At 34.4% G+C, this 16,792-nt stretch overlaps 1 protein-coding gene across 8 annotated transcripts in view; it reads right to left on the reverse strand.

The window, feature by feature from the left end:
- Positions 1-16,792, reverse strand: part of HEATR5A (HEAT repeat containing 5A) — a 118,333-nt gene that overhangs the window by 66,052 nt on the left and 35,489 nt on the right. For all 8 annotated transcript variants that reach the window (XM_060619439.3, XM_060619438.3, XM_060619435.3 and 5 more), the window contains 5 exons: positions 13,589-13,741; positions 12,503-12,602; positions 9,187-9,296; positions 4,182-4,345; positions 3,911-4,086 (listed from right to left, as the gene is read on the reverse strand). In XM_060619439.3, the coding sequence (XP_060475422.2) occupies positions 3,911-4,086; positions 4,182-4,345; positions 9,187-9,296; positions 12,503-12,602; positions 13,589-13,741 (703 nt within the window). The remainder of the gene's footprint in view (positions 1-3,910; positions 4,087-4,181; positions 4,346-9,186; positions 9,297-12,502; positions 12,603-13,588; positions 13,742-16,792) is intronic.

Here is a 16,792-nt window from a genome sequence, read left to right on the forward strand (position 1 = left end):
TATAGCAGTGGTTCTCACCCTGGCTGCATGTCAGAATCACCTAAGGAGTTTTTAAATTTTCAATACCTAACATATATGCATACCATACTATTATTTTTATTTATTTTGAAAAAGAGAGTGATATAAAGAGAGAGAGAGAGAGAGAGAGAGAGAGAGAGAGAGAATCCCAAGCAGGCTCCACACTGTTAGTGCAGAGCCTTGATGCAGGGCTCAATCTTAATGAACCGTGAGATTGTGACCTGAGTGAAACCAAGAGTCAGAAGCTTAAGGGACTGAGCCATCAGGTGCTCCACATACCATACTATTAAATCAGAATCTACAATTTAAAAAGTTGTCCATATGACTGCAACGTATTGTCAAGGTCAGAACAATCTTCAGGTGAATTAAGTAATTCATTCTTTGGATGTAGGTGCAAAATGTTTGAAAGTAACTACAAACAACACAAGCACAAGAACAATCACAGTTTTTTTCTATATAAAATTATCTTAACACTCTAGAAATTTAAACATTTTAGTCATTTAAAATTACCAATGCAAAGTTTTCTTACTTTTAAAATCCTATAGTCAAAATAGAGAAAACCAACTGACTTAAAGACAACTTAATTTCTACATGCATAAATAGAATATGAAAAATGTATTTCTAATCTTAGGGCAATCTCTTGTTATAAAAGAATTTCTTTTAAGCTGTTTAAACACAAAGCTAACCTCAATGACAACAAAATGCTTTGAAATATTCAGCTGTTGGTTGTCAAATATAGTAGTACTTTGATTAAAAACATTTTTTTTCTCTAGAAATGTAAATATATAGCCAAAAGAAAAAGGGTGCGCATTTTTAACAAGTGTCCTATCTGGACAACAGGAAATTAGAAACTTAACTTTCTTATTTAAGTAGTTTCTCTCCTCTGGTCCTCTAATAGACACCCAATGGTGACTGCTAATGGATGCTTATGACCCACTTTTTATATCTGGGATCCTGCTAGACCACTTCCTTTAAAAATCTCCAAAGTACTGCCTCCTATTTTTTTTTTTTTTTGATGTTTATTTATTTTGAGAGAGAGAGAGAGAGAGAGGAAGAGAGAGAGAGGGAGACAGAGGATCTGAAGCAGGCTCTGTGCTGACAGCAGAGAGCCTAATGCAGGGCTCAAACTTATGAACTGTGAGATCATGACCTGAGCTGAAGTCGGATGCTTAACCAACTGAGTCACCCAGGCAACCCTGCCTACTATTTTTATTCAGTTAGACTCTAAACACAGTATGTTTTGCTTTTACCAGGTCTCAATATTTTTATTAAACAAAACCTCCCCTCATTAAATATATATTCATTCTATATACTATTTTAGTCCAGGTGAGGTTAAAGAAACTTAGTATAAAGTTAATTAAATTTTAAACAGAAGTGAAAAGCCATTTTCCTAAACTGCAAATGGGCAATAACTCTTAAAAAAAAAAAAAAAAAAAAAAAAAAAAAACCCAAAACCCAAAAAACAACTTCTCTGAGAGTAATATAATCAATTTTTTACTTTTGTTAAAATTTTTTTTAAATGTTTATTTATTCTTGGCGGGGGGGGGGGGGGTTGGAGCAGAGAGAGGGAGACACAGAATCAGAAGCAGGCTCCAGGCTCTGAGCTGTCAGCACAGAGCCTGATGTGGGGCTCGAACTCACGAACTACAAGATCATGACCTGGGCCAAAGTCAGATGCTTAACTAACTGAGCCACATGACTGAGCTTGGTGGGGAGCAACCATGCACCCTATAAAATCAATTTTTTAAAAGGAAAGTTTGGAAGATGTATATTCTTTTCTTTTTTACTTTTTGTCTTAGATCTATCAAAAAGAGTTAGTGGAGCCATTTAAGAACATGCTTAATTTAAATATTTTACCTACAAGTTTCATCACTGCAATTACTACTGTAATAACCCAAATTAATTATTTTAAATTGTACGCTCTATAACACGGTACAGATACAGACTAGTTCAACTCCCATCCTCTCTATCAATTCTTTGAATATTCCAGACTACTGTGATTTTCCTCTCATCTTTTAGTGCTATGACATTCATTTATAATTTAGTCATTAAGTTGTCTAAATACCATAAGTTTATGGTTACAGTATATACAGGGAGCTATAGGCTATAAATAAATGTGGGAAAAACACCATGTTTTGAAATTTAAGTTCTGGAAAGACATCTCAAAGTGTGTGTGTGTGTGTCTATCTTATGATACTGAGGAAATACCACCATCATTTTCAATAAAATGACGAGACTATTAAAACTGAACATAAAGTTTATTCACTTTTCAATCCCCTGAAAGTAAAGTATCTAAAGACCTGTTTCAAAAATGTGTTGTCAGGGTCACATAGTTTGTAGAACATGTGACTCTTGATCTTGGGGTCATGAGTTCAAGCCCCATATTGGGCCTAAAGCTTACTTTAAAAAGAAAACAAACAAACAAAACCCAAAAATGTGTTGCTGATAAGACTCAAATATTTTTGTGAATGTTCGTCAAAGAGAGTAAATTCTCTACCTAATTGGTATTCTCTGGAAGACATAACTAGATAAAAATGATACAAAAGCTATGATCTAGTTACATGTATTATTTTTAGTTTAGCATGCCAGAAGCAGAGAGGAAGAAAGAGAGGGTGAGAGGCAGTGGAGTGAGGGAGTGAGGGAGAGAGGGAGAGAGAAAGAGAGCAAAGGGAAGGAAGGAGAGAATATGAATAAATGAGGATACTTATTAATTTGTAAACTGTTAAACAGCATAGCCTATAGGAGAAATTCACATCACATTTAGTATCTCACAGAATTTCCTGAATACTAGATACAAGTAGTGTTTTTTGATCTCCATGAAAGGTATTACTTCAGTTATCAAAAGAAACTGTCATTCTCAATAAGAAACCATTTATTAGCCTGTGGTATTTCAAAACTGAAGTTTACTTTGAGTGGACAGAAATCTACCAAACTGAAGACTAATCAATTTTAATCTAATTTTTGAAATCCACAAAACTATAATGGCTCCAGAAAACCTCCAAGGTAAGAAAGCCTATGAGACCTAATCTAAGCAGAAAATCAGTGTTCTTTTTTGTAACAATAACTCATAAATCAAAACTTTTTTTATTTTTTTAAATAAAAAAAACCTTTTAAAGTTTATTTATTTATTTTTGAGAGGGAGAGAGCACACATGAGCAGGGAAGGGGCAGAGAGAGAGTGAGAGGAAGAATCCAAAACAGGCTCCATGCAGATAGCACCATGCAGGGCTCAATCTCATGAACCATGTGATCATGAACCAAGCCAAAACCAAGAGTCAGACAATCAAATGAGCCACCCAAGTGCCCCTAAATCAAAATTCTGGTATCAATGAGTTTTTTAATTTGTATTTTCATTTGTATTGTGGGTGAAGTATTATATCACAACAGAGCTTAGCAGTTTTCAGTTTAATTGAATTTAATTTATTGACTTAATACTTATTAGGTATTAGCCAGGTGAATCATTAAACAAGAGCCTTTATCTCACTTTTACTTGTCATCTATAAGAAATCTTTTATAGTGGGGTGCCTGGGTGGCTCAGTGGTTAAATGTCAGACTCTTGATTTTGGCTCACGTCATGATCTCACAGTTCATGGTATTGAGCCCTGTGTCCCGCTCTGCTCTGGCAGCACAGAACCTGTACAGGATTCTCTCTCTCTCTCTCTCTCTCCTTCTCTCTCTGCCCCTCCCCTGGTCACGGGTACATGCACATGCATGACTCTCTTTCACAAACATTAAAAAAAATCTTTTATACTAATGAGAACTTCTGACAATATTTTTCTTACACACCAGTTCTGTTACACATTCACTGAACCAATTACCAACTCTTAAATATTATATTTCAGGGTAAGGGAACAATTTAATTCAGGATAAGTGAACTACTAAAGATGGTTTACCTTTGAGCTTCTCCCACATGAGCACATACAACTCCAAAGAGCTTGACTGCAGAGCTAATAACTGATAGTACTGGAGGTAGGGGCTTAGGCACTGAATCTCCCAATACATCTTTCTCATAAATAGCATAAGGGTCATACTCCAAACTTCCACAAGCAATACCATTACCAAGCAGCAGCTAAAAACAAACAAACAAACAAAAATATATATAAAAAATTAAAATGACTGTTCACAGAATGAATCAACCCAAGAGTCAATGGAAAATCACTATACCTGTTCTTCAATAAATCTATGGTCAGTTTCTTGTAGCAAAGGACTTAATATCACAAGATCATCCCTATGACAGAGGGGTGGAAGTAAAAATGCAGATGCTGCCACCTGTATATCAGAGGCAGTCAAGTCAGCAGCCAGCTCTTTGAGGATGGCACAAAGGTTTCCTGTTGAGTTAGAGAAATCAGCAATTAGCAATTTAGTAAAAGCAGTTAACCAATTAGAGTACAGGGTTAAAAAAAAAAAAACAAGCAGAACTTTAATCTATACATCAGCCAACTTTAATCTATCATAGCCAAAGATGACGTATATCATCCTTGAAAAATGCCCTACAAACAAATGGCTCAACTATGTGTTACTGGTCACAAGGCTAAGAATACATACTGAAAAGACATCTCAAAGTATGTGTGTATATACCTTGTGATGCTGAATAAATACTACCATCATTTTAAATAAAGTGACATGAAGTACAAAAATAGAATTAAAAAAGATGAATATAAAAGCAGATAAATTACATTTGTTTAAAAAAAAAACACAGCCTAAAAAGCAGATAAATTACATTTGTTTAAAAAAAAAACACAGCCTAAAAAAAATTTATGAACATTAGACACATTTTCATTATGGAAAATTTCAAACATATACAAAAGCAGACATAATAGTATTATGATACCCCTCCCCACCACCTCAGCATCTTGACCAGCTGGATCAATTTTGCTTCACCTATACCTCCATCTACTATCTCACCACCTCTCATATTATTCTGAAGCAAATCCTAAAAGGATTTCATTTCATCTATAAATATTTCCTTGTATATCACTGAAAGTTAAGGACATTTTAAACAATCCTATTATAATATCATAGTTCTTTTTAATGTTTTAAAAACCACTAAACATCAAATATTCACTCAGTATTTAAATTTTCAATTGTCATAAATGCCTGTTTTTGTTTGCTTTTGTTTGAATCAAGGTCTAAGTAAAGCCTATATGTTTTAACTAATTGATACACCTTAAGTCTCATTCAATCTAAAGGTTTTCTCTCTACCTTCCCCAACCCCCGTAATTTATTTGAAGAAATGAGGTTATTTGTTCTGAACAAGTTTCTACAGTCTGAGTTTTTGTGATTATGCCCCCCAGTGCAGCTTAATGTGTTCCTATATTGTCTGTATTGTTTTGTAAATTAATAATTTGGAACTTGAATCCAGAAAGGATTCATTTTATTTGTGTTTTGGGGGTCAACCTAGTTCACAGGTGGCATTGCAATCTTCTCTAAGACATGAGACAGTATATGGTTGTCTCTCCTATATGTACATTTTGATAAATTTGTCCATTATCACATTAACCTAATTACCATTTCAAACGTATTTACAACTAAATGTGGAAATAGTTTCTCTATTTCTCACTTATGTTTTTAAAGATTTTTTTATTTTTTTTTTTTATTTATTTTTTTTTTTTTAAATTTTTTTTTTTCAACGTTTTTTATTTATTTTTGGGACAGAGAGAGACAGAGCATGAACGGGGGAGGGGCAGAGAGAGAGGGAGACACAGAATCGGAAACAGGCTCCAGGCTCTGAGCCGTCAGCACAGAGCCCGACGCGGGGCTCGAACTCACGGACCGCGAGATCGTGACCTGGCTGAAGTCGGACGCTTAACCGACTGCGCCACCCAGGCGCCCCTAAAGATTTTTTTATTTTTAAGTAATCTCTACACCAAACATCAAAGTCAAACTTAGAATCTAGAGATCAAGAGTCACACACTCCATGGACTGAGCCAGCCAGCCCCCTCCATTTCTCATTTAAAGTGACAGCTCACCTAAAGGTCCCTAAACAAAGTACACTTAAGGATGAGTCCATTTTCTTTTATATTTTTTTCAAAGTTTATTTTTATTTATTTTGAAGAGAGAGAGAGATAGAGAGCACTCAAGTTGGAGAGAGGGGCAGAGAGAGAGAGCGAGAGAGAGCGAGAGAGAGCGAGAGAGAGCAAGAGAGAGAGAGAGAGAGAGAGAGAGAGCATGCAAGAGAATCCCAAGCAGGCTCTGGGCTATCAGCACAGAGACAGATGTGGGGCTCGATCTCACAACCATGAGATCATTACCTGAGTAGAGATCAAGAGTCAGACACTTAACCAACTGAACCACCCAGGCACCCCAAGGATGATTCCATTTTAAAATGCGGATATGCTTTTTTAATAGACATACATCACTGACTTTGTGATGCTAATGAGGAGCAATATCTAGTGTAGAGAATATTAAAATACTTGAAAGGGGATCCATAACAATACTAAATAGGAAATAAAAACTAAGAACCCAATTTTTACTAGACAAGTCTCAGAAAACTAAGTCACTCTCGTGAGAAAAATCTGCATCTGCTGAACAACCACAAAGAAAATTCATATAAATTCTTAAATAAGTCCCATGTAACAAAAACAATTTCCTACTATGTCTTGTAAACTTACCTTCTGACAACCCACTGTACCAAGTGATATCATTAGAACTTTAAGCTTCTGTTTTGTGGGGCGACCAGGTGGCTCAGTTGGTTAAGCAAATGCTCTTGATCTCAGCTCAGGTCACGATCTCGCAGTTCCTAGGAGCTCTACACTGGGCACTGTGCAGTCTGTTTGGGATTCTCTCTCTGCCCTTTCTCTCTCTGCTCCTCCCCTGCTCATGCTCTGTCTCTCAAAATAAATAAAATCTTAACACAATAAACTTCTGTTTTGTTTCTTGCTATATTTTCTGAGATAATTAGGTATATACTTTAAAGACTACTACTTCCTCTTGTGTTAAGTATTTAGAAATTACTATAGGTTATTATTGTATGATGAGCCATTATTTTAAGTGTCAATTGATATTTTAATGGTAAAGTTCTGATTGTTATGCTCCATGCACATTTATCTATTAAAAAGAGTACCATTTAAAAAAAAAAAGTCTTTAAGGAAAAAATTCTTAATTTTATTTCTATAATTTTAAAGATAGAAAAAAGATAGCGAAGAAATGGCAAATTACTATTTTTGGCTGAAACATAAAACTATTAATACCACCATATTTTCATTTTTCTAGTAACTAATTTCTTCTTTAAGTTATGTTAGAAAAATAGATACACTTGAAACTGATAAAGAGGGTAAATTCAGATTCTATTTTTCAAGAAGTTTAGAGTAATTTCCAACTTTGTCTTCCTATGAACACTCTGTAACTAATTTAAAATCTATACATGTGTATATCTGTTATTTCTTTAGGAATTCTGACTGCATTCTCAAACTCCAATTCTGAGAAAAAAAGCACAAGACTTTGTTCTTCTCTTTAAGTCCTTATAGGGCAGACTTATATTATCATCATTAGAAGATACACTGCAGATCTTAAATTGATATTTTGGTATTCATAGATATTTAATCAAGACTGAAAAATAAGTCAATTTCTGTCATCTGTAGTTTGAAACTAAACTCTAAAATATGGTAAAATTGATATGTCTAAAGGGAATTGCTTTTGCCAGAAGTTGACAACTATCTGGTATGGAACATAGAAATTATCCCTAGGGCTTTTATTAGATATCTAGGAGGTAAATACTTTTATGTAGTAAGAGATAGCACACAATGAGACAGACTTATCATTAAGCCTTGACTGTTAAGTCTTTTGTAGGTTACTTATAAACAGTATACAGCACAGCATGAAGCATATCTATAATCTTGATTCCATTATTTACTGCATATAAGTTCTTGAGTTGGTTTTTTTATAAACTTGCTGTAACTTTATCTGTCTAATGAGGAAAATGTAACTAGCTCATTGTATTATGCTAAGATAAATGAAGTAAATAATATATACAATCTCTACCACAGTGTCTGCCCTACAGAAATGATTCTTTTGATACAGTCCTTGGGAAATGACAATGTACCCATCTTTTTCCAGTTCTTCTTATACTAAATGATTACTTTATCATCAAATATTTTGCTAGGTACATTTGTGAACCAGGAAGAGAGGCAGTGGGAACAATACCATTCACACAATAATAAAGGCCAAAACAGAAATTGCAAGTTATAGGTTTGAACTAATGTGGTATCTATTATACTGCATTTATTTGCAGAATAAGGATATAAGCCAATAAAAGTATTTTTACAGGAAGCAGATTTGAAGTCATAATCAACTTAATTATTAAGACTCTTAAAACAAGCATCTTGAGTATTTTGCAGTAGCAATATATTTTCTTAAAACTGTGCTTTAGATTTACAAGAAAGCTTTTAGGACTATTTTAAAATAGGGGCAAGTTTATTTTATGAATCATAGTATGCCAGTAATCTAAAGTTGTATTTGAACCCAATAAAGGCAAAACCTATACCCTAAACATTATAAAATCAATCATATCTTCGTAGTTCAGTATTTTTGTAAATGTTTATTTATTTTTGAGAGAGAGCACAAGTGGGGCAGGGGCACAGAGAGAGGGAGACAGAGAATCTGTCTTCTATAAGTGGGCTCTGTGCGGACAGCAGCGGGCTGGATCTGGGGCTCGAACTTGGAAAGCACGAGTTCATGACCTAAGACAAAGTTGGATGCTTAACCACTGAGCCACCCAGGTGTCCCTTGGTAGTTGAGTATTAAATTTCTATCTGGGCAGAGTGAAGAATAGAATAGTGGAACATAATATGTACAGCAGAAAATCACTATAGAAGGAAACTAGGAATGGCCAAATGTCTAGTAGACTTACATTATATATTCTGTACCAAAGACCAGAGTAGAATCAAGACCAATCTTTGTGACTCATTCTCTTCCACACAGTGGAACTAGGGTCTTTTTTTCCCAGAGGAGAAAAGAAAGAGATTAAAAAATAGGCTTAAAAAAATTTTTTTTATTTACTATATAATGGTGAACACAATGGCTAAGATTGAACTCCCTAAACCTCCTAGAAGTAAGACACTAAATAAATGCCATATCATTCATTCATTCATTCATTCATTCATTCATTCAGGTATTACTTTCCAAGCACTGTCCTGGCCACAAACAAAACATTTTGGTTTAAAGCACATACCTTCATAGGTTTCAGGAGGTAATAAAATCAATAATTCATAAAGCCTCTGTCTATAAACTAATGATGGTGTTTTCAAAGGACTTCCATATGCTTTTAGCACTGAAGAAAGCCTTAAAGTAAAAGAAAAAGTGTATTTTAAGTACATAAGTTATACAACATATAAACACCGAACAGGCTGACATATAAATGCAAAATAGCTACACATATTATTAGTAAACACGAGTGCTCCTTTTATGTTTCTTTCTTTCCTTTTTTTTTAAGTTTATTTTGAGAGAGAGAGAGAGCACACACAAGGGAGGGGGAGGGGGGGAAGGGAGAGAGAGGGAGAGAGGGAGGGAGAGAGGGAGGGAGGGAGGGAGAGAGGGAGAGAGGGAGGGAGAGAGGGAGAGAGGGAGGGAGAGAGGGAGGGAGAGAGGGAGAGAGGGAGGGAGAGAGGGAGGGAGAGAGGGAGAGAGGGAGAGAGGGAGGGAGAGAGGGAGGGAAAGAGGGAGGGAGAGAGGGAGGGAGAGAGGGAGGGAGAGAGGGAGGGAGAGAGGGAGAGAGAGAGGGAGAGAGAGAGGGAGAGAGAGAGGGAGAGAGACAGACAGAGAGAATTTCCAGCAGGCTCCAAGCCACCCAGTGCAGAGCCTGATGTGGGGTTTGAACTCATGAATTGTCAGATCATGACCTGAGTTGATACTAGGAGTCAGACACTTCACTGACTGAGCCACCCAGTTGCCCCTTATTTAGCTTTAAATGGTAGTAATCTAGTTAACACATGTGGGGAAAGAGAGACTATAAATAAGTATTATAAATGGAAAAATCCAGAAGAATCTAAAAATAAATGTTTAATACAGGAGAGTTTAGCAAGGTGGCTGGATATAATCTTAATTACATTTTTATATAATAGCAATAAAGAAATTATACATACATACACTCTCCCACTACCACATACTTAATTGATAACTGCAATGAAAAATATAAAGTATCTGGGAATACATTTTTAAAAAGACTATTTGTAAATTAGTGAAGTAGAGGAAATATACAGACCTAAGTACTTTCTCAATTTGTTTAAGAAAAATAACAAAAGGGGTTTGTATGTTTTAACTTAAGAGAGGAAGCAATCATTTATGCAACAAAAAAACTTACTATATTTTACCGCCTAATAAAATACTATTTTAAAAAAATTCTTGGGGTGCCTGGTTGGCTTTAGAACATGTGACTGTTGATCTTGGGGTCGTGAGTTCAAGCCCCACGTTGGGTGTAGAGCTTGCTTGCTTAGTTACTTACTAAAACAAACAAGCAAAAAGACATATAAGACTTTCATAGAAAACAATTATAATTTGTAGAGGACCTCAATAATAGGAAATGTGTTTGATTATTGTAAAAATACCAATTATCTTCAAATTTATCAATAGACTCAATGTAATTCCAATTAAATTTCAACAGGCTACCATCAGAAGTGTTAAGAAGGGTCAAATTATGCCTAAAGATGAATAAGGCCAACAAGCTTGCTTTAACAGATACTAAAATTTACTAGATAATGTGGTATTGGCTCAGAAAAGGGCAAACACACCAGTGGAACAAAACAAAGAACATGGAAACAGACCATGTATACAGGAATACAATACATGACAGATGAAAGGCAACTGCTGGAGCTAGTGTGGATTCTTTAGTAAAGAATGGGACCATCTGTTATCCATATTAAAAAGTAAAATGAAATTGGATCCCTACCTCACTCCAAACACAAAAATCAATTCCACATGGATTAAAGACTTAAATGAAATGTGAAAGACAAAACCTTAAATATTTTAGAAATATAAGAAAGTAATTTTATAAATCTGAAGATTTTTTTAAACCAAAAGACAGAAAGTACTAACCAAAAAGTAAAAGATTGATAAATCTGACAGTTAATGTCTGTTCATCAAAAAACTATTTTACCTAAAAATAAAAGACATGCATGAATACAGATTTCCTAGAAGGGGACATACTAAGGAATAATAAATATATAAAATGACAAATAATTAGGAACCAGATATAGAAATTAAAATCATAATGAGATACCAACTTATATCTACTGGAAAGCTAGAAATGATGTCTGAGTAAATGTTAGTGAAGAACTGGAGCAAAGGATACTCACATATACTATTGGCATAAATATACAAGAATTCTGGAAAATATGTAATTTGGATATTTCACTGACAGAATTAGGATAAGTTATATACTCACACAATTAAATATTATATAACAATCAAAATGAATGAACAAACTTACTCATAGACGAAGTTGAGAAACATGATGAGTAAAAAAAGTTAAGTCTCAGAAACAGTATACTATATGCCTGATCAAAACCAAGCAAAACTAAACTAAACACTGTTTAGGGAAGCATATATATGTGATATACTTTCTGAAAGTGCAAAGGAATGACAACTATAAAATTCAGGATAGTGATTATCTCTAAAGTAAAGAGTAAAGAATGGTGTTAGAAAGGAAGTCACAGATAACTTCAATAGTATTGCTAATGTTCCAGTTTAAGTGTAGCTAACACTGGCCCATCATCTGCTTTTGTAAATTAAGTTTTACTGGAACACAGCCACATTCACTCATTTATAGGTTATCTAGGACAGCTTTTGAGCTACAACAGGGTTGAGTAGATGCAACAGAGACTGTATGGCCTGCAAAGCCTATAATGTTTATAATCTGGCCCTTTACAGCAAACATTTGCTAATCCTTCCTCAGGTTGTGTTAGATTCACAGTGTTCATTTTATCATTATGCTTTGTAAGCCAGACCTTAAATGTATTTTTGTGTAATACACTAAATTTTATATCATTAAATACTTTCTGGAAAAACTTTCTTTAAACTATACATTATATTAATTTGGAAATTACAAGTGCTCTTGACATATATTGGATTTTCTTTATGTTTTCTTATATGTTTAAGTCGAATGTATGAAAAATAAAAACAACAAAAAACTAAAACTGTTAACAAGCATCTGGTTCTTATGAACACAGAATAGCACTAACAAACCAATAAAATGCATACCTGAAAAGGTTAACAGGCTTAATATTTAATTTCTTGGTTAAATCTTACTGTTTGGAAGATACAATATCCACCAAGTAACTTTCCTTCCCTTTTAATATGTATTTTTCTTTCAAGATCCTAGCCTAAAAAAAAAAAATCACGTAACTAAATGTTTGCCTTCCACTGCAAAAGGAAAATCATTCACCAACCATACAAACTTGGCCTTATTAATGTACTAAACAGCTATTAACACAATCCCACAGGAACTGACTGCTATTAAAAAATTTTATCATATCTAAATAGCAGATCCTTACTGAGTTAGCAAATCCACAGCACAAGGAAGTGGTGGAAGAAGACGCTGAATTACTTCCCCAGTAAGGAGATCACCACAGTGGGAAACAAAACTCTTGACAGCTGAAAAATAGAACAGATTTTTATTTGGCAGAATGTAATGAACCATGAAAAAAAGCATTCAATTATGGTACAGTATTCTGAATTTTTATTAGAGGAATAAAGAAATGTGCTAAAAACAAAAAATTCTTGAAACTCTAGTACAAAGAGGAAGCTAGAGTCTTTTACCTCTAATCAAGCTGGAAAAAAAACCAAAAAACAAAAAAACCCAAAAGCCAAAAAACAAAAACAAACAAACAAACAAAACAGTTCCTAGAATCACTGAAGGAGACCAAAAACCAAGTTAACAAAATGCTGCTTTCCTGGGGTTTACTCAGCTTCTGAGCTAAATTAGCTTAGAACCTCAAGTTTGCCAGTTCTACACTAATTCTGCAAAACTATGATGACATTTGAGTCAACAGTACTGGGTTCTAATAGGTGTTACCTGAAACACAAGTTTTCAGAAGGAGTTACTTCATATGTAAAATAAAATGAATATTTTAAAGTTAGACTGAGTTTCAAGATGAATTTCAAAACGGTCTTCATTTTTTAAGGGTAAAAATGCCATGAATAAACAAACAAAACCAAAATCAATGTTTCCATGTCTTTCCAGAAATACTTTCTTCCTTAGTTCAAATATTCATGGTAGATGCTATTTTTAAATGGTTCATATACTATGGGAGGGTACAACTTTCATATACAAAAAACTAAATGGAAACTGTACTTAATTAAATCCAATCCTAGTATTTCTAAAAAGAGGAATGAATGCCTACTAAAGACAAAGCAATCTTGACAGTCCTCAGTTGGATTACATCTAAGAAAACATGCATTATCCTAAGGATCAGAGCTCTAACTTTGGTTTATCGTACATTTGTTATAATCACTAATTATATACAATTACAAAAATATCCTAAGTAGATATTTCCACCATTAAAGATATAAACACATGAAAAGTTAAAGAGTGGGAAAAAGCCAAAGGAAAGGGAGAAAGCAAACCAAACTTGACCTACCACAGAGCGCACCAGCTCGTCCTTCCAAGGTTACCTGCCATGTAAATGAATCTCCTCGGCTCTTTTCTGTTTCTAGATCTTTAGGAGACACTGGAAAGACACACTTCCACAACAGCAGAACTCGAGCAAGGTGATGACTGACAACTGCAGGACCTGTAATTTATTTAACTTGTCACTTATAAAAAAAACCCAAAGCGTTAATCTTTAAATTCAATTAATAAGCAGGCACTTCTCTCTTCAAATAAATGTATTTTAATCCACTACTGCAATTTGCCCCTTTTCTTAACTTCTGTTTCCAATAAATGTGCTACTTCTGAAAGAATTGCTATCTAAAGTACTGTGGAGGGGCGCCTGGGTGGCGCAGTCGGTTAAACGTCCGACTTCAGCCAGGTCACGATCTCACGGTCCGTGAGTTCGAGCCCCGCGTCAGGCTCTGGGCTGATGGCTCAGAGCCTGGAGCCTGTTTCCGATTCTGTGTCTCCCTCTCTCTCTGTCCCTCCCCCGTTCATGCTCTGTCTCTCTCTGTCCCACAAATAAATAAAAAAACGTTGAAAAAAAAAATTAAAAAAAAAAAAAAATAAATAAAGTACTGTGGATTACAGAGAGAAGAAACAAGAAACAGTAGAGTATGGGCTCTATGGTCAGCTCTTTTACTAGTGCTGTGACCTGTAGATTTGGTTTTTTAACTATGAAATGAAGGTAACACTACCTACATTACTTGTCTCCGAGGGTTTGTCAGATCTAAATGATAGAGCACACTTCACAGTACTTTGAAGAACTGTACTGTATCGTGTAAATCCAAGGTGCTACTGTCTGGGTAACAAATAACAGTGTATACTGAGAGTAATGCTAATTTTTGAAAGCAACTTGTTCCAGGCCAAAAATCAGACGTGATATATCTGATAGGACTTTAAAAAAAAAAAAAACAAAAAACTTCAGGTCAGTAACATTTATGAAATGAGAGATCATAAATAAACTCAGTCATGAAAGGCAACGTACAATGATATCATCTTACTTGATAGCGTCAAATTAAGAAAAAAGAAAAACTAGTTAGTACAAAAAAACAAACTCACAGTTTTTCTCCCAAAGTTATTTTCTTTAAAATTACGAGTTATCTTAAAGTATCTTATAAGTATTCCTTTTTTATTATTCCCATGTTGTGCACTGTATGTTTTTCCTCTGTAGTAAGGCAGCATAACCTAGAACTAGTAACAATGGGCTCTAGAAAACCACCAGGTTAATACCCTGGTCCATCCAACTTACTAGCTGTGTAAACTTGGGTAAGTTAACCTTTTTGTGCCTCAATTTCCTCATCTATAAATGGAGTAATAATTGCATTTATTTCACTGGACCCTTTCTGAGGCTTATATGAGCTTATATATCAAATAGTGTTTGACTCATGATAACCATTTATATGATGTTTGACATTAAGCAATTATCATTCAAAATTTGCATATGAAGAGATGAGCTAAAGGCAAAATGACAGGGCAACTGCAAGCCAATCTTTTTTTATGCTTTTGATTTATAGTAGATTAAAATAGAATTAATTTCTTCATTTTTCTTCTGATCTTTTTGGGAAGAAGGCATATGCTAACTTCTACAGCGTAATTCAAAACAAGCATAATTCTTTACTCTTTGCTCATTGCTTTCTTTGATGAAGTAGTACTAAAAAAAACCCCAAGCATTGTAATAAAAAAGGAAATCAGAATAAGGCCATTAAGAGTAAGTAACCATAAGGTTTTTGTGTGTGAATACATGTATGTGCACACACACATTCACATATACTAGGCTGTGAGAAAAGAGGAAATTCTGAAGGGAAAATTTAGTCAGATACAAAAAAAAAGTGTAGAGTCACTGAAAATACCCACAGTTGACAAGTTTCATATATATTTGTCATTACATCCTTAAGATATCTCACTAATTCAGTAGTGAACAGTGCCTCTTTCCCACAATGTCATTTCAGAGACATATATGAATTAACTTAATAAAAATGAGTACATAGTAATTACAAAGAGAATACATAAACAAGAGTGAGTTTATTCACACCAAGAATAATGTACCTAGCAAAAACTACACACTTTATCATTCACAGATCTATAAGCCATGTAGATGTCTACAGGTGAATCCAAGTTATTTCAGGTGGTATCAGATAAAGTGGGAAGTGTAACAAAAAACGTTTTAAAAATGCTGTAGTTTACATCTGAGGAACCGATTTGAATGTGGTCTATTTGAGCTTACATTAGTTCAGAATAGTGAATATATTTACAGTGATGGAAACTGTTAATGGTAAAGGAAATGCTGAAAATGTAAAAAAGGTGTTAAAACTTCAAGGCAAAAATTAATGAAGCACTCAGATGGTCTACATACCATTTCCCACAAAAAAGAATCAACACTCCTTGGAAAATGACTGGTTGCAAGCCTGGAGCAGAAAATGTAATGTAAAAGCTGGGACATCTTGTTATGCCAAATGTAAACATGTTATCAAAGAATACCAGGTTCATGTCAAAAGGATACATGAACCAGCTTGAAGGGGCTTTCACTGACAATTTGAGGATCAAAAGGAATAATGACTGCAATGGATTGAAACACATATATAAAAATCTATGAGTTCATAATGATACTTAAGAGTAAAAACCTCACTGACACCTTTGACAGCTGCTAGGTTATTAGCAATAATACATAAAACAAGAGATTAAAGCCCAAGAAAACACAGTAATTAAAAATATCAATTTAAAATTTTAATCCTTTTTTGTATGTTGACTATGATTATGCAGTAAAATATGATGTACTAATCTCTTTAAAAGAGAAGGGATTTCTTGTAGTCGTCTTCCAATGGAATTACTTTGTTCTGAAAAGTTTTGTTCATTGAAATATTGCACTTATTAAGTAGTTTATTTTCTCCTTTAATTAACCAAAATCATCAATATGGCAGGCAAGAAACACCCAGTAAAAAGCAAATAAAAGTTTGACCACATTATCCCCATCACGTGGTGAAATGATGACCTATGCCAGGGGCCTAATTTTCTGTAATGGGTTAGACAGTAAACATTTTTGGCTTTGCAAACCACGTAGTCTCTGGCAATAACTTAATTCAGCTACTGTAGTGCTTAAAGGCCACAGACAATATATACGATAATGGTTGCGCTCTACTAAAACTTTATGTACACTGAAAACTGACTTTCATGTAATTCTCATGATCACAAA

Source organism: Panthera onca, chromosome B3, assembly GCF_046562875.1.
Source record: "Panthera onca isolate mPanOnc1 chromosome B3, mPanOnc1 haplotype 2, whole genome shotgun sequence".
Lineage (NCBI taxonomy): Eukaryota > Metazoa > Chordata > Mammalia > Carnivora > Felidae > Panthera > Panthera onca.